At 38.4% G+C, this 19,190-nt stretch overlaps 1 protein-coding gene across 1 annotated transcript; it reads left to right on the top strand.

Moving 5' to 3' along the window:
• The first annotated feature begins 183 nt into the window (after positions 1–183).
• MFS3 (major facilitator superfamily transporter 3) lies at positions 184–18,980 on the top strand. The gene is made up of 11 exons (XM_074106084.1): positions 184–620; positions 7,130–7,344; positions 8,996–9,086; positions 10,050–10,198; positions 11,034–11,181; positions 11,884–12,050; positions 12,664–12,813; positions 13,785–13,917; positions 14,418–14,573; positions 15,605–15,690; positions 17,331–18,980. Exons 1-11 carry the CDS (start codon positions 587–589, stop codon positions 17,514–17,516), a joined length of 1,515 nt encoding a protein of 504 aa, XP_073962185.1. The 5' UTR covers positions 184–586; the 3' UTR covers positions 17,517–18,980.
• Positions 18,981–19,190: the final 210 nt, after the last annotated feature.

The following is a 19,190-nucleotide window of genomic DNA, read 5'->3' as shown; positions in this document are numbered from 1 at the left end:
TTTGAACACCGTCGGCACACCGTCGATACGAGTGATCACATCAAAATGTTTCAGTAAAAACCTGACAGATGTCTCAAGCGAGCTATATAGATGTTTCCAGGACGAATCCAGGAGGAAAGCGGAAAATAGGAAACCACTCCTAGAACCGGAGAGTTCGTTTTAATCACCCGTATATTAACTAGTATTTAAGCTAGCACGAAGGCTAAAGAGTTGGTCTTGTTTTCAGTCACACTACGCGAGGTATTTTTGATTAGTGAAGTTGATGATGAAATGAAAATGCTTTCCAGTTTCATTGATCCCGCTTGACGTGCTTGTGAAGGTCACCTTGAGCGCGAAAGCTCAAATGGGAACAAGTCGGGTAGCGCCATGCCATACGTTGTGGGAGCTTCGGTGCATGTCGGCGGGCACGTAGTAAAATCCAAATATATAACGTAAATAAATTTGAAATTCGTCAGAACAGATTTCACCATGTTGGTGGGTGGTTGCGTTGAGTTCCAGTAGATGACTCACGAGCGGTGTTGTGAAGTTTGTTGAACGTTTACTGGTTTAATTAATAGTAAAGAATAAATAAAGTTTAAAAGTGATCATGGAGGAGCCTGCGAAGGGAAACGTTTTAGGACGTAAGTGTAACTTTTAATTCATTTTCTGCAATTAGCGTCGTAATTCTTAAAAAAGTTACCTACTTATTAAAAATTCTAGTTTCAAACACATGACATTAATGTGGTAAAGAGGGTCAAGTAGATTAAAGAGAGAACTGATTTGATATTATTTGAATGCAAATAGGTATGCTATAATGCTGATATATCTAACTAATTGAATAATACTTACCTATTGATAAAAAATATTTCATCATAAAATTCGTACCTATAAAACTTCAGCCAAGCTTCAAGTGGTAAATTGATATAAAGTTATGTCTACTAAATTAATTAAGATTATCTTTTAAGAGCAGGTATAGTTCAGAATACCTACACAACCCATAAAAAATATTATGAAGTAGGTAGGTCCAGTTTTAGACATTCAATTCGTTAAAAAGTTCCACTTTCTTTAAAAAGCGGTGACGTATAACAAAATTATTTGAATCTCTAAGCCTACGCACGTGTGTTGATGGCATTATTTATATTATTTACGAGTTCAATGACCTTTGCTATTGGGAACAAGTTTTAAAACCACGTAGGCCTATTACTTAGAATTTAAGTATCTCTAAGTCTTAGATATAAATGATCTAATTATTCTAAAGATTGGGTAATTATGAGAAACAACACTTTAAATTTCGAAAGTTTCTGAAGTATTTAGTACTTACATATAATAATGTGCCTAGTAATTAGGAACTTAAAAACATGTAATTTTGTGTTAGTACGAAAATCACTATAATATTTCCGGTTCCGGCAATTTATATTTGTACCTACATAATTGTATTATTTTTCATTTCATTTACCCCAAGCAAGGGCTTTTCTACTTTGGACTTTTGGGGCAAATAAGTTATCCTGTTTTGTGTTAGAAAATTATTTCCTAAGAAACACAATTTGAGTTTTATTATTGACAAAATAGGAGTGTCCTTACAGAATTTGAAGGTCGCGCGGTCACTGGGTGGATAGGTGGCAAGGTCATCAAGGTTAAGGGCATTGTATTAAATATACAACGAATCTGTTTACAAGATCGTCAACATGCACACTTTATAACGATTTTTGATACCAAAAATACAGTTGGTACTTATGGTATGATTAGGTACATCTCTAGAATTTACATAGCATGCCACACAATACGAAAACCTTAGCTTATAAATTTACACTTGCACCTATGTAAATATACGAATCTTTTTATTTTGTGAAAGGTTGTTGAACATACCTACCTACCTACTTAATTTACTTATATCAAGGACATTTGGAATTTAGTACAGGAAAAATAGGATATTTTGGCGGCAAAATATGTACATTAATGAAAATTTGTTTATAACTTTATCTTGGCACTAGAAATTAGGATCTGCCAAGTCCTCCCAAAACTTAGTCGTCCTACCCCCTCCCAGGGGGTATGTACAGGCCGGGGCAACGCTTAGGCTAAAACTACTTAGGTTTTTAGACTGTTCTATGTTTTCAACAAACACCGTTAATATCTGGCAAAATATTGGTCCTGTAAGTTTGTGTATAAGTATGGGCTCAATCGATTCTGTGCCAAAAAATACATAAAATTTGTATTTTTTTAACTTTGGCCCCTGCCTATACCACTGGGAGGGGGTAGGACGCCTAAACTTTGGTAGGACTCCGCAGATCCTCATTTCTAGTGCCAAGATAAAGTTATAAACAAAGTTTCATTGATGTAAATGTTTTGCCGCCAAACTGTCGTATTAAGCTCTACTTTACCTGTACTAATTTAGAAGTTTATATTGTACTTTGTTAATCTGATAAAAAGTTATCTTACTTGTGTATTTTTAATACTGAGGTACTATACTCGTATAATTATAAATGCGAAAGTTTGCTAGTTGTGTTTGTTACTTTGTCACGCTAAAGCGGCTGGAATCGGCTGGATGTATTTGTATTGAATTTGGTATGCATGTATAGTTGAATATCTGTAAATGCAATGTTTATTTATGAGATATAAATACACACAAAACAAAAAACCAGCCAAGTGCGAGTCGGACTCGCGCACCGAGGGTTCCGTACAAATTATTAAAAATATTTTTATTATATGATGTAACTAAAAAAAATTTCCCTGTGCCGCTGAGTCGCGTTGCTCCGAAGACGCGAAGGGCTACGGATTAGCCCGAAACATGTCGAGCTAAACTCGATTTAAGACGTGAGTTATCCGGGTCATTATATTTAATAGTAACGGTAGTTTCATGTTCAAAATACGAAATCCTTAGAAAAATATTACTCAATTTTTTCGTAATGGCTACGGAACCCTATTTCGGGCGTGTCCGACACGCTCTTGGCCGGTTTTTGTCTTTCTAGATGGCGCCACTGTAGCGTGAGGTTGAAGTGTGACTTTCAAAGTCGGTTATTACGGGCGTGAAAACAAAGTTTAAGTAGATTAAAATCATATTTACTTAATACACCTTAAAACCGTACCATAAAAATATCGAGCAACCACAGTGTTGCGTAGTCCTGTTTTGTTCGGAAAAAAAGGGAGGACAAAAGTTTCCGAAAGACAAAACTGTCTCATAACACAGAACGTTAATTGCCCCGTAACGCATAATTGCCATAATATTTCAGGTAAGTAATGCGAAATATTCACAAAATTATTCAAATTATAAATAAACCCGCGTAGCTCACCCAAGAACCACAATATACGTAACAAAGTATACGTAACTTAGTTATTATTATTATTATTATATAAATTATCAGGCAGGCGTTGCAAGCAACTGATAGGTGCCTGTATCTAGCTGTTCCTTGGTCAAGTATTCTTTGTATTGTTAGTTGTGTGTATTGTGCAAGAACTGAGATTGGACATTCGGAGACATCACGCTACACTAGCGCCTCTAGCGGCGAATTCATACGCGATAGCCCTCATTGTATTTACTTGGGTAAAGAAAAGAAATATTAGCTTGGAGTTGACTTTATTAATCACAAAACTCTTTCATCATAGGTATCTTTGTTATCCACATCATGGTTTTGTGTAGGTATCTGATTTAACGGCACAGGTAAATGAGCCGTTATGGTAAATATTGCGACATTATTACACATGAGCCCCGCTGCCCCCGCTGCACCAGTAGTTAAGAGGATTGCGTGGGCACTGTGATATGGATAACTAACCAAAACTACTTATCAATCGTTACTTCTATCACTTTGTATAGTTAGGCATATTGTTATGCTCGCTTTATGTTTAATAATTTAATTTTGAAAAAAAAAACTGCCAAGTTTCTTGCGGTGCATTTTTGCAATGGTCTTTTCAAAAGCGTTGGTAGTATAAAAACTTTGTGGCCTACTTACACAATTTAGAAACAATAATACATTGTGTCTTAAGGGCGGTAAATAAGAAATTACGATGAGAGCCGAGACAATCGAAGACTGAGGGCTTTATGAATGATGTTTGGAATTCCAGGACCGCCCGTGCGACATACAATGTTTTTCATCTCATCCATCACATTTGTGAGTAAAATTTAATATTTGTAAGGACATAATATTTTATTTTGGTGCGCTGAGGTGCGCGGGGGGCTGCTGCTTAGCTCAGCAGCTGCGCGTCCAGTAGTACAAACCCATTACACCCTTAATTTTAATTAATACGTAAAAAGGCATTTGGGTATTATGCGTTGATGTATTTTTTGAATACTAAACAGGTAGTAATAAAGTAGTTAGTCTAAACTTTTTGAAGTGAGCTCATCCTTTGACTGCTATAATCACATTAAGTGGTTAGCCACAAATTAAGATAACGACCTCAGTAAAAGCAGATTATAAACGCTTTGCAAATTTATATATGGATTATTAACTCTATTTCCTTAAACAATAGACTGCAGAATAAGCTAATAGAATTGGTTGGCGCTTACGAGAACAAAAGCAGATAATAGGATAGTATAGATAGATACATGTATTGTATTGTATTGTATCGGTACCTAACTCTTTATTGTACAAACACATGGAAATAGCAAAAGATACAAGAGAATAAGATGTACAGAGCCTAACTTATCCCTTAAAGGGATCTATTCCAGCTAACCTTTGAATTTATTGTCTGTAAATGTCGTTGTTTTTTGAAATTTCCAGCGCATGTTGAGCTGTAATGAATGTTATAAATTTCACTGTCTGTATAGGGCAGCGCTTGCGAAATTTTGTCTACATTGGCGGAACTTCGTAATTCGTGTGGCTGTTAAAAACGATAAAGATAGCAACAAACCCAAGCCCATTATTGTTAAATTACAGGCTCGTTATAAATTCAAACGAGGACAACTTCATTTCGTCCTTGCGCAAATTAAAAAACTTGTAGGCGTCTGATTTGGGCTTTTCTAATAACGCGAATCGGGTCTATATCAATGACCATCTAGTTTTAATAAATTCCTTCTCAAACAAGCTCAGATTAGAAAAACTCAGAAGCAATATGCGCATTGCTGGGTTCACAATTGCACTATACAAGTTCGCAAAACTGACTGAAACTTCTCCGATTATTTATATGGGAACTATATTTTCTGTCACTTAAATTTAGATTTGTCACTGCGATACCCTAATTATTATATCTATCCCTAAGAAAGGTCATCAAATTAATCAAATCTGTCTCTGAGTCATCAGATTAATGTAAACCTGTATCCTAAATTCTTGATTATCAAAATTCGATCCCCAAAATAATAGATCTGTCACCTAATAAATACAATACAATACAATACAATACAAAGACTCTTTATTGTACACCAGACATAGTAAGCAATACAGAAAACAGATACACAGAGTAAAAAAAATTACAAGGTGAGCAATAGGCGGCCTTATCGCTAAATATATCAGTTCCTTAATGACCTCAGCGTCGAACACCTGAAGCATGCCGGAGTACGCCTGCCGGGGTACTTGCCTTGTTATTTAACTCATGTGTCAGTCATTGTTATCTGCCTGAGGACCTTATGTATACACTTGTTGTGCCCATAATAAAAAACAAAACTGGAGATGCTTCGGACTTGTCAAACTATAGGCCTATCTCGCTGGCTACTGTAATAGGAAAGGTGCTGGACAGTTTGCTTGACAAATACCTAGGAGCGCATATTTACTTAAAAGATAAACTAAATATCTTTACAGATAATTATTGGAAAACCGCTCTAAATCATGTACTATTAAATAAAACGAAATATAAACACATTTACGAAATGGGACGTCCATTATCTTATGTCACAATAAATGTTATTAGTCCTATTATAGTCATTATGTCATGTTATTAGAAATGCTGCTCACAAGAACAATTATTTGCTTTATCTCTTTTCACGTTCACTAGTTTTATTATCAGAATGCACGAGGACTACGAACCAAGACTAATGATTTCCTTCCCAATGTCTTACAATTTAACTACGATTTCATTAACCGACTTCAAAAAAAAGGAGGAGGTTATCAATAAGGTTGTATTTTTTTTTAATGTTTGTTACCTCAGAACTCCGTCATTTATGAACCGATTTGAAAAATTTTTTTTGAGTTCGTCTAGGAATGCTTTCAATTAGGTCCCATAAGCAGCAAATTAGGATCTGATGATCGGATCTTAAGGAAATCGAGGGAACTCTTCAAATATTGTAGGGACACCTATGGTAATTTGGATATATTTATTAATATTTTTTATTTATTTATTTATTGTGAAACAAACAGTCACACAAAGGCAAGGTTACAAATATTTTATATGCAACTATTACAGACCTATAGTTTCCAAAAGTACTATCTAAGAAATACAAGAAATGCAGTATATTACCGCAATTTTCAAGTATTTGTTTAAAATCACAACTAAATATCACACTAACAAAAATGTGTACTATTTGTGTATGTGTATATTTAGCAATTAATTATAATTGCGATCGGTCCTGTATACATTATAACGTGCGTCAAAAAGTTCAGTGTCAAAGATATATCCGGCAATAACCATGTTTCGGAAATACAAATAAAGAATTTTTTTAACAAAAAAGTAAAACCGACTCCAAAAAAATAAAAAAATAACAAAAAATGGAACCGACTACAAAACCCTTGAAAATATTTTTCTAGGTAAGTAGATAGGTACGTACTAGCTTGAAGTCGGTGACTCAGCACGAGCCAGCAGGAGGGATTGAAACCCATAGTATGTAGGTGAGGTAGACGACTATTGTGAATTGTCCCACTCCTACCTGGATAGCGAATGTCAACTAACTTTACATGTTGACAAAATTGCGTCAAAAGCTTACAGAATGCTTGGCTATGTCTTCAGGCAGAGTAAAGATTTTAAGGATCCACGGACTCTAATCTTACTTATTCAAAAATACAAACTGTCATGGATGCACAGAAAAACTAGAAAAAGAGACCAGCGCTGGGAAGCGAACCCAGGTCCTCAGGTTTTCGAGACTTTCACCCAGTATGTCACTATCATAATTTTGTAACTATTTGAACGCACATGTGCGTTTGCGGGATCTGAAGAAGTATCAAGTTTGACAGCCGGAAGCAGCATCTTGTTGGACTAGATCTTGTAAAAGTTTAAACTTCTTTGTTCTCAGGGGTGGTCCCAGCCCGCTACATCCTAGCCGTCCTAGGCTCAATGGGAATGGCTATCGTGTACGGTCTGAAGGTAAACCTGTCAGTGGCCATGGTGGGCATGTTGAATCACACGGCCATCAAAGCGATGGAGAAGAACAGTTCGTCCCTCCACGCAGCGGTCAACGAGAGCGTCGTGGAAGAATGCACGCCGACTGGCGGGAATAGCACGACTACCGTAAGACTATCTCCACTTTATATTATGTTTTTTTTATACACCTAGTAATCCCCAAAGGTAAAGGCCTCCTCCATCTTATTCCGCTTCTCTAATAATGTTGCAATTAATGAATACCACTCCCAGGACTTACTTTACCTACCAACTGACTAATAACTAGGTATAGTTTGTTTGTTTGTTTGTTTGTTTTTACTCTTTATTGTACAAAAAGGAAAAACAAAAAGGTTACATAAATAAAAGTTGTGTTAAGTACAAAGGCGGACTTATCCCTGCAGGGATCTCTGCCAGTCAACCTTTGAGTGGTAGAGGAGCAATTCATAAAACAGTATAGTTATGAAAGATTAATTTGGCTTAAAAAAGAATGACGAGTCATATGAACTCAAGCCGTTGATAGTTCTAGATAGTAGTTACGTTAGCCGTTATAATGTATATTTGAGTTTAATAAATTATTTTGTTTACTCCAGAATGTTGGTCAACAAACTACTTAGCGAATTAATAAGACGAATTGAGGCTAACTTCGGATATGTTGCCATAAACACATCAATGTGCCGATTGGGGCGAACAGCTCGTGTCAATTGGGCTTCCATTGCATTTTATGGGCGCTCGAGTGTTATGCGTGTGCGCAACGTATTGTGCGTATATCCGGGCATTACATCTGTCTGGGGAGCGAGATCTCTTTATAGTAACAGAGATAGAGTTCTGTAATAGTCCCTTTAAAGACCGGGATTTTACCGTGAGACTCCCTCATATTTAATTAAATATATCCGGATAACTCACGTCTTAAAGCGAGTTTGGCTTGACATTTTCAGGCTAATTCGTAGCCCTTTATCTTAGAGCGGCTGCTGCAACACGCGCCACCCCTCTGCTAGCGCGACTCCCCGACGAAACTAATACCAGCCATTACCGGCGCACAACTACCCACGTTTTCATCGTCATTTTTGTTATAATATAACTGTGTTTTGTTATGTCGAGCTAAACTCGATTTAAATTTTGCATTATCCGGATATATTTCTTTAAATACCGGTATTTTAATTACAATAATTTAGTCAAGGTACATGCGGGACCGTCTTTAAGTCTTTTCCAGATATTTCAGCGTGAGCTCTGACGATTACTCAGTGTAAATTTTCCGAATTAATGTGCTTTAACATTTTAAGTTATTTGGCGTAGTATGTGTACTTACTTACACCTACACCCATTGAAAAATAAGGCCTGACATTAATTAAACGGGTTTTTAATTGGTAAACGTGAAAATACCATAATATATTGGAAGCATTCCAAACACTTCCAGTTTAATTGTTCGCTCAGACTATCTGGTCAACGGTATGCGTGATTTACCTACTGATAAAAAAGATATTTCGGTTGATTGTCCTAAGCCCATTAGTAAGAGCTACGCGTCAAACCTTCAATAAGGTCTAATGGAGACAAACGACCAATCAATTAAGATTATTGACATGTCAGATTTATAGTAAATTTGGGCACTTTATTGGGGCACGCGATAGTACCGTGGACAATAAAACCTAATAATATACTTTGCGACATTCCTCCTCCAATAAATATAAAGGAGTCATCGCTCCCACTGGAATTAAGGTCATTTAGAAAACTTTTTTGCTCGTCGTACTGTTTCAGCATTTCATATACTTAATACGTTTTACAGGAGGCCAATGGTCCGTTTATCTGGCCCAGCCCAGTTCAGGGCATCGTGCTGAGCTGCTACTTTTGGGGATACTTCATATCGCAGATTCCTGGTAAGTTTATTTCGGTCGCTATCGCCTAAAATAGAACCCTATAAAAGACGTAGGAGTCGTGTCATTGACGGGGCCGCAATTTCTGACGTATTGTTACACGCTTTTATGTTAGGTATACTTATAAGTTATGTATGACCCTTCAAGTAAGTAGAAATGATACAATTGAATAGAGGGTAAATGTCACAGTTTTGTTTCAAATGCAAGATGAAGCAGCGGTATAAATACATAAACCTGATGCTTAATAAACTATCTCTTCCTCTAACGAAATGAGATTCCATATTGTCAACCGTTGGTGCGATTCGAGTTATGCGTGTACTTAAACCATACTTACCTAATTGCAAAAATTTGAATGCTTCGCACGTACGATTATTTCCTTTATAAACCAAATGGCGTAGTGGCGCTTCTTTCGGTCATACTCATATAGGTTATAGAGCTATTTAAAACATGTCAACTTAGTATATCAAAATCAAAAAATCAAAATCAAAATCATTTATTTTCTAACAATGTGTTTACAGTTGTTGACGAATCCTCCTTTTAAGTTTAACACTTGTATTAGGAGGTATTCGCTCTTTCGTACAAGGTCGTGATTATGCTAAAAATAAATTCTAGAGTTAAATTAATTACAACTAGATAATAAACTAGAGAAATTAATAGTAGATGTTTGTGTTTACGTATGTGTAGATTAAGGTAGTAATAGTATTTTGTATATAGTTTTAAGTTTATAACAAGCGTATATGGACGCCTACCTATTTAACCCATGCTATTGCAAATTATCTTGTCACTTTTTCATGTCCTCATTATCTCAGATCTTGCTATTATTTTTTCCATCACACTCTACTATGTACTTTCCATGTAGAGTATCCATAGTAAAAAATCGTGACTTGACTTTCATCTCAAGTTAGTAGGCATGTTCATAATCAAAATACCATCAAAAGTTGAATTAATTTGTCAATCTTTGTCCAGGCGCCCGCGTCGCAGAGTTGTTCTCAGCGAAATGGGTGATGTTCTTCAGCGTGACCATAAACGTGGTGTGCACGCTACTGACTCCGGTCATGGCGTCGTGGCACTACGTCGCCGTGGTTATCATGAGAATCGGGGAGGGCATCGGTGGCGTAAGTACATTTTGATCCCGGAATAAGTACATATCCTCCTGAGTCCTGAAACTTTTTAACAAACATAGTGCTTAAGACCTAGACTAGACGTGTTGACCTGCTCCTTTGTTATTTTGGATATTATTTCAAAATTCTTAGAATTCTTTATTCAATGAACAATTTGTACTTTATATAGTACATTCGGCCGTGCGAGGATTCAACAATACAACATATGTACTTTAGTTTCCTGTTAACCTTAGCGGTCCCCCGACATCGACGACGCTTAGATAAAAAAATATTACTAGGTACTTATACTAAATTAACTTAGGCTAATTTTGCGGGAAATCAGCAGTCCCCGCGGGATAGGGATAAACGAATTCTTCGCAGATGAAGTCGCGGGCAACAGCTCCTTTTCCAGCTCTTTTTGTGTCGGGGGTTTTTTAATTTAGTTGGAGTATTATGATAATAGAACAGTAGAATACTTCACGATACGAATACGACGACGATTGAACATCTATGGACTGTACCCGAATTCTTCACAATAAATTGATTGATTGATCCTTGGAAATCGTTACGGTATAACATGTCAGATCCTTGGCTTGAGATAGTACCTACTCAGGCCCATTGAAGTTGATCTGTTTCGATAAAAAACATTGCGTTTGTTGATCAATTTTCTGAAATTAAAGTACGCGATCATGGATAAGAGTCTAAATTACATAAATTGATTTACTCTCTACACAGTGGAGCAGGTCGACCGACAAGTTACAAAATAAATGTATAATAAATAAATAAACGTATGTATAATAAATTCAGAAACTTCGGAATGGGTGGCAGATTTCAATGCTTACTTTTTCAGGGTGTAACCTTCCCAGCCATGCATGTGCTGCTGTCAAAATGGGCGCCCCCGGCAGAGCGAAGTGTCATGGCGGCTCTGGTTTACGCGGGAACGTCGCTCGGAACTGTCATTTCTATGCTCATGGCTGGAGTACTCACTTCCAACTTAGGTAAGGGATAAGGAAGAGGAGTAAAATATTATGTCTAGACGGCACAGAATATCCCACTGAGTACAAGTGGTAATATTTAGTAGTACAAGGCTCGTCAAACTGCGAACGGTGTCGTGCACGTAACTTGTAGAGGATTACAGTTTGCTTGCACCTAGCGAGAGCCTCACCAGGTTAAACAGTAGGTAATACTGTGGTTGGTGGTGAGAAATGTACCATTTACCATTGCGTTTGTGGTGCGCGTGCCACGGCTGCTGATGGGGACCATCGCGAGTGCTGCCTTCTGGCCGAAAGACGTTGTGTTCCGGCGGTACCGGGCACCATGCCGCAGATGAATGCGACGTCGGGACGGTGACTCAACGGGGTCACGCCGTTTTGTCACCAAATTAGTTTTAAATATTGATTATAAATATGTATGTTAGTCTGTAAGGTATTTACTGTATGGGCCAAGTTGCCCGAAATAAATGAATTTATTATTATTATTTATTTTTACCTACTCCGACCAATTTTATACCTACTCACCATGTCTGATGGCAACTTTCTTCTTACCCCTTTATGAAGCATCCCGGCGTAAAGGAAAAAAAAACTGCTTCTAAGGTTTAGGGGGTCATTATTTCGCCCAAAGACCACTGAGCCAAAACTACTTGACATGGAGTAGACTCACTGTATAGATATGGTGACTGGTAACTATAGTTTTTGTTCCAGGCTGGGAAAGCGTGTTTTACGTCATGGGTGGGCTGGCGGCCATCTGGTGTCTGCTGTGGGTGGTGTTGGTCCAAGACTCGCCGCAGCAACAGCGACTCATCAGCGCCGAAGAGCGGAACATGATTGTCACTTCGCTGGGCGGGAAGACTGACGATCACGGACATAAGGTTAGTTTCGAAAGGAAACCTCGGTCTTTCTTTCTCTAAGGAAATTTCAAATTTGGTTTGGGATTAACTGTGTGATTTCTGGACTATTGAAAGCAGAGCAGGTTTAAACAATACCCAGTGAACCTTGCAAATAATTATAAGCACCCTTGTGCTGGTGCACTAGGTAACTCATAGAAGTTCAACTCCTGCTACCGCGAGGTTCTTCGACATGTTACCGTCTCTTACCATTCCACTTTAATGTTGTATTCAACTTTAGGGAACTGTTGTATAAGCAGGGGTGGTGTGGCAAACCACTATAGGTACCATTAAGGAATCTTGAGCAGCTGAATGAGTTGATAGGTTGGTCATAAACATTTTATCATTCAAGTACTTACATAGATATAGGCATCGGCGTGATTCCTGTACTGGTACTCTATGTATTTCATAGGCTCTCATCCTATACCTATTGTTTCCTTTGAGTTTTTTATACTCTGAAGCTCCCTCTTTTCCTTCAATTTCAAATAACGCCTCCTAAACTCTGAGCTTATTACTGCCACTGCTTGCCTGAAATCCTTCAACGCCCACAAAGAGTTGGAGAACCTAATGATGTAATGGATTCACTCCCTGGTTGCAGAAACTGGCTGTGCCATGGCGTGCTGTGCTGACGTCGCCGCCGTTCCTGGCCATCCTGGTGGCCCACGCGTGCTCCAACTGGGGCTGGTACATGCTGCTCATCGAACTGCCCTTCTACATGCAGCAAGTGCTCAAGTTCAACATGACTGAGGTCAGTGACTATTTACCTGACGAAACTGAAGAGAGACAGGGAGAGTTTGTGAATTGCATTGCGTAGATACGGAGGTGGAGTCTTCCCGCTGAGAATCTGCAAATGCCATTTTGACAATCTAAATAACTGCCAAAGAAATCACTTAAAGTTTACTGTGAAAAAGTCCTTATGCTAGTACGAGATTCAGTTGCTTGACTGTATCTAAACGTCTTCACTGGTTCAAAGGTTCTTCAGGTGCTAATATCGAAAGGAAATGTACATACCATTATGCTTGCAGTACCAGCATTAATCGTGTCAAAAGCGTGCTTCGGTCGGAGTTTGTGTACCTATTTACCGGTAGCACACAAATCAAATAAAACCATAGTGTCAATAAATAAATCGATGTTAATTTATTTAGGTACTGCTTAATTTGGTACGTACGATGCGGGCACAGTAGGCACATTATTGGCGTCGGCATATTTTAAATTGCAAATGAGTCGTCACAGTCTGTGTGTGTGCCGATAAGTATTATAATGTCGTCGGTATAGGAACGTGATTCACACTCCCTTAAATTCATACTCCCAATCCTATCTTAAAGTAGACACAGAAACCCATGATAGCCTCATACTGTTGATATAATTCATGCATTTCTCAATTTATAGCCATTTTAAGCTTCGACATAAGTCTATCTAATGTTTCACAAATGTAATTAAGCCCTATCCTACCTACCCAGGTTCCTACCCAACGCTGGCTGTCAAAGGAGGCTGATGATACTAATGTAATGTAGCGTAGAAATGGCTTCATTCTTCATTGCAATCGAAGTTTCTTAACTTATATACATGTATAGGTAGGTAAATACAGCATCCAACTCTCACACTTGAAACTTCGGCCCCCCCAGGCGTAAAATTTGCCTGGAGAGATCGCTCTATTGTCGCCTGCCCTGACAAGTGCATAGACAAATAACTCTTTAACATAAGCACAATGTTGAACAGAACGCCGTGACGACTGCCCTGCCCTTCCTGACGCTGTGGTTCTTCAGTATGGGTCTCAGTAAGACCCTGGACTATCTCCGCGGCCGAGGAACCATCACCACTACTGTCGCTCGCAAGATCGGCACGTTATTTGGTAGGTTGAAAGTGAAGAGAGAGGACTCTATTTCACACAGACTTCAGTACTACGCTCGTAGTTTATTTGTACCATACAATGTATGTAGAGCAGTGTCATTACTAATGTAACCTTCCTAATATGGTAATACTAAAATATTGAGATATGGAGCTTGAAGTATAACAACACACTGAGATGTTATAACGAAAACATAGAGATATATGTAGGTAGAGAATGAAGTGTAAACCAAATTTTAATAACAATCTTAACTTAGGTGATAACCACTTTACGTGTCGATTAATATTAATTACTCGATGCAACCTTCTCCTACGCTGCCTTGATGTGTACTGAGACTGACTAAAGTAGCATGGCAAATACGAACATTTCCGAGGTAATGTAATACGATGTGAAACCTACCGACAGCTCGTCTCCTGGTCCGCGGACACCATTGGAGAACCTTCTGACCCCATCGGCCATCAGTCCTACGAGTACCATCTGTAATCTGAATGTACACCCAACAGCGTCAGTGGTCCCAGCGGCGTGTCTGCTGGCGGTGAGCTTCATCGGCTGCAACCGCGGCGCGGCGGTGGCGCTGATGGCCGTCGGCGTCACCTGCATCGGCGGCATGTTCTGCGGGTTCCTCTCCAACCACATCGACATCGCGCCCAACTACGCCGGTCAGTGCACTTCTTACACTTGCAACTTGTACTTACCATATTCTAAGACAATAAACAATTTCCATTTATTTTTTAAACTTTACCAAATTTGGACGTCTGAGTTAGTTTCCACTATCCATCGGAGTTTCGGTGACCCTAATTTAATGCTGCAGACGCCGATTGGCGTCTGTCTACAGAAGCGTCGGCATTTATTTATTTAAAGTACGTAATCTGGCGCTCGGCAATTAATAGGTTAACGTCGTGAGGCCGGCGTCAAATTTTGATCATTAAAACTTGAAACTTAATAGTCAATTAGTGAAGTTTGACATTAGCTTTGACGTATGTCCTAAATTTAGGACGTTGGGCCCTACGAGGTTAAGAGTCAGTCCTGCGCATCATGCGCATGGCGGGTTTCGCACCTAAATAAGATGTACCATCAGCCAAATAAATGGTCTATCAATTTTTAAACAAGTTCCTATCAAATGAATATGTCGCTAAAGTTGACAGACACATCTATTGGCATTAAGTACTTATTGTTTTATAACATGTACACGATTATCAATTTTAGGGTGGTGGACCACATATTTGGCTGATGGTACCTATATAACAAAACTGCTCCAGTTCATACTTAAAAAGTGAAAACACCAGTCATTGCTATAACTGGAGACTAGTGAAAACAAAACGGACTGAAAAATAAACTTATGTAGAATCTGTTCGGAAGTACGAGTACAAACGGTGGGGGCGAATCGCATTTCCTAAAGGTTATCTTTAGGAAGGACTACTTAAGCAGCCTTTACTTTGCTTCTTGTGAAATTCCACAATTCTATGTCGATGGAAAGTACCCAGCTTTTTTCTTGCGAATGTTGGCCGGTAAACAGACAAACAGATAGACGGACGGACATTAAAGTCACCCTATAGATGAGCCCAACCTGGTTACACAACGTGGTTGGAACCAGTCCATGGCCCAGTATCAAGGAGTCTCCATTAGCGACAAACAATACTTAGCGCCCTGCCAACTCAGCTTCTGTTTTCATTGCTGTTACTGTTTGCAGGGACCCTCATGGCTATAACCAATACTGTGGCTACGATACCCGGCATAGTAGTGCCCATCTTCGTCGGAGTGCTCACTGATGGCAACGTAAGTTTGTAACAACTCATTAACTTTTCACACCTCTCCTTCAGAAAAGTAACTTTTCCTCCCTGACGAGAGGGAGCAAAGTGCCACTTTTCTGTTCAAGGCTTTTCTAAGTGTTTTATTGCAAATTCCATTTTTGAAGTTGATAATTGTAAAGCCACGCCATTTTCTATGCTGGTTGTTCTTTAATAATATTTAGATTTTTTTTTTCAAGTTTCTTAATGCTCGGTGTGAAAAGTTGTATGAGCCACTCGGGAGCAAAATTATTTTCATCTTGGGCGTTAACACTTGAATCCCTCATTACGCTCAGGATTCTACTTTAGAATCCCTCGCTACGCTCAGGAGTCTATTGCAGAATCCTTCGCTACATTCTGGATTCAATGTACGCCCTCGCCGTAAATACAACATTTTGCTCCCTTGTGACACAAATAACTATTCCATAATGCCCTTTGCGTATATGTGTTCTTTGTTTGTTTGTTCGCCGTTCCGTATATCACTATACAAATTACTGATAACCTTAGGTACTACCATAGCGCCTCTACTTATAAGTGAACACGCTCACCAATATAGATAGATATGTAAAAAACTTTATAAAATACCCCTCTCGCTTGTAGTAGTGTAACGTGTCCATACAGACAAGTTCAACTTCAATTTTTGGGCTAATAATGGCCCCATCGAACGATACGATGATTTCGCCAATGTCGAGGTTGGATAAGACACTGCCAGACGACTTTAGGTCGAGTACGGCAGAGCGTCCGTGGTTACAGACAAGTTGATGTGCCATATTTGATTTTGACTTAAGTCCCTTATCAGAGGCCTTATTGTCTAATACACTTGAAATCACAATATTTTTTATCACTTCTTTCTGTGACACGGTATAAGACGAGGGTAGAAAGAGATGGTGGATACGATCGCGAACGTCGGCGCGTTAGACAATACGGCCTCAGTTTTCTAGATACAAGAAGGTCTTTCTAAAGTTTTTTAACTACTTACTAGCTGTTCCTGGGGTCTCAATCTGTGTTAAACTCGCTTATCGCTATCCCGTAGGTATTATGCATTTTTCGGAATAAAAAGTAGCCTACTATGTCCTTTTTCGGGACTCCAACTATCTCTATACCGAATTTCGTCTAAATCGGTTCAGCGGTTGCAGCGTGAAAAGTACAGAAAGACAGAGTTACTTTCACATTTAAAATTTTAAGGGGCTGTTTCACCATCCATTGATTAGTGTTAACTGGCGGTTAGGTGTGATGCCGTCTCTATTCGTTTTGTTCGAATAGACGGAGACGGCATCATATTTAACCGTCGGTTAACGCTAATCAATGGATGGTGAAAGAGCCCCTAAATATATTAATAGTGAATGGGTAGGTGGAAGAAGGAACAGCTGTACATCTACATATCTAACTACTTGTGTATGTGACCGACAAAACGGTTTTTTCCTAAAAATGTGGTTGGTAAATAAGTTACCTCTATACTGTTTCTACAGGAAATACGCACATCATAAATATAAATGAAATTTACACAATTTGAATTGGCGTCAGTCACTAACAAACAAAAGGAAATATAAACCAAAACTTGTTTTCCTTCCCTGCGGCATTTTTATCGCAAACACAAATGACTAATGTACCTTACAATGTTACTTTCAGAAAACAATATCCGCCTGGCAGAAAATATTCTTCGTCACCATTGGTTTGTACGTATTGGAGATTTTGGCGTATACGACATTTGGCTCCGGTGAAGAACAGCCTTGGAACAGGGCGGAGGAGCAAAGGACCGAAGAGAATGTGGAAACTAAGCCGCTCAATAACGACGGTGACAAGACACATCTTTAAGACATCTGGCTTGAAGCTCAGATACATACAAGCATAAATATCGCGTAAAAGCATCAGTTAGGTCTTCTCGGACTTCTGGTAACCTAATTATCGTTAGTAGGTACTACTAATTTCAAAGAGTGCTTGCCATATAAATATGGACCTTGACACATTATAACAAGACGTTGGTACCTAATTCCAAAGGCTACCATGCTACTAGTACTTAATTACAATCCAAATTACAAAACTGCGAAATATCGTTAAGTTTCTGCGCAGAAATCGTTAAGTATCGCAATCCCGCGGCATCTAGGCGATTTTCCGGAATAAAAATTGTCTCCTTACCGACCTCCATCTAAATCGGTAATAGACAGAGTTACTTTTGCATTTATAATATTAGTAATGATGATAGAAGAATCAAATAATTGATTGATTTTAATAGTAACAGTATTATTTATAACAAACAGATAAGTGACGATTTTGATAATGTACACATTTGACATTTTAAAGTACTCCGTATGTATATTAACCTATAAGTTGTATTGTAACAGAGCAGAGAAATATTTTAAATTTAAGAAATTTATTGAATTTTTTTCTATTTTTTAAATTTGCGGCAAAACTACAAGGAGCACAACACGTCTAACGTATAACGTTACACATACACGGGCTTGCGCGGATTAAAGTTAAAACTTTACTGCTTACCCAAAAGAAAATAGGGGCCACGAAGTTTCATTGATAAAAAGAAAATTTAATTCTTTATTACATACCTTGTCTAAAAATGGTGATAGAACATAAGTAACATAACACAAATATTTTTTCATCACACTTGCTCGTAAACAGTGTCGTAACATGCAGGCTACCTTGGTTGTAAGCCCCCAAATAAAACCCTCGACTTTAATGCGCTTGTCATGAAACCCGTGGTCGGTAAATGAGTCATTGCCCGTACTAATTTTGTTGTCATCAAGCCCAAGGTCGGTAAAAGAGTTTGATACTGCATGGCGTGTTGCGTGCGCTGCTGCAGGAGCGCGCGCACGTCGGGCACATGCTGCGGAGGAGCTGGCACTGGCAAGAGCGCAGTCAGCGGTATCGGCAATTTTTGAAAAAATATTAGTTTTTCTTTTACAAATATACAATTTTACTCGCAAATGTGATGAAAAACATTGTATGTCGCACGGGCGGTACTAGAATTACGAACGTCGACTCATTAAAGCCCTCAGTCTTCGACTTCGGGCTTCTAATAGACTCTCGTTCGTAATTCCTTGTTTACCGCCCTTAAGATACAGATTGGTGTCAATTTGTACATCTACTACTCATTTGTACGTGTACAGCTTTTACCTATTTATAATGTAACGTAAGGTACTTTACCAAAGACATTTTGTACTTATACGTTTTAGATACTTAATTAACTATAAGTACTTAATATACTTACTTACTTAACCTAAACAGAAGTTTAAAGCCATAATTTCATTTAGATTTTATGCTCATCATTAGTTTTAAAAAGACTTTTTATTATTTTTGACACCAATAAATAAATATTCAGATTTATTGTATATAGACACGGATATAGGTACAGTGTGGAAAAATAAGTCGGGCCCTGGAGGGAAAGTACCTTAACCCTTAATTTGACAAAATTAAAAAAAAAAATCATGATTCAAACCTCGTTGTTGCCGTATAGTCCAAAAAATTCTACATTTAATA

This window comes from Choristoneura fumiferana, chromosome 23 (assembly GCF_025370935.1).
Source record: "Choristoneura fumiferana chromosome 23, NRCan_CFum_1, whole genome shotgun sequence".
Lineage (NCBI taxonomy): Eukaryota > Metazoa > Arthropoda > Insecta > Lepidoptera > Tortricidae > Choristoneura > Choristoneura fumiferana.
The sequence above is the reverse complement of the archived record's forward strand: the minus strand, read 5'-3'. Positions and strand labels throughout refer to the sequence as shown.

Excerpts from the sequence above, each read along its gene's own strand:
- MFS3 (XM_074106084.1), top strand. The coding sequence starts at position 587 with ATGGAGGAGCCTGCGAAGGGAAACGTTTTAGGAC. Across the intron at positions 10,199-11,033 it reads TCGGGGAGGGCATCGGTGGC|GGTGTAACCTTCCCAGCCAT; the intron begins GTAAGTACATTT and ends TTACTTTTTCAG. Across the intron at positions 15,691-17,330 it reads GAGTGCTCACTGATGGCAAC|AAAACAATATCCGCCTGGCA; the intron begins GTAAGTTTGTAA and ends TGTTACTTTCAG.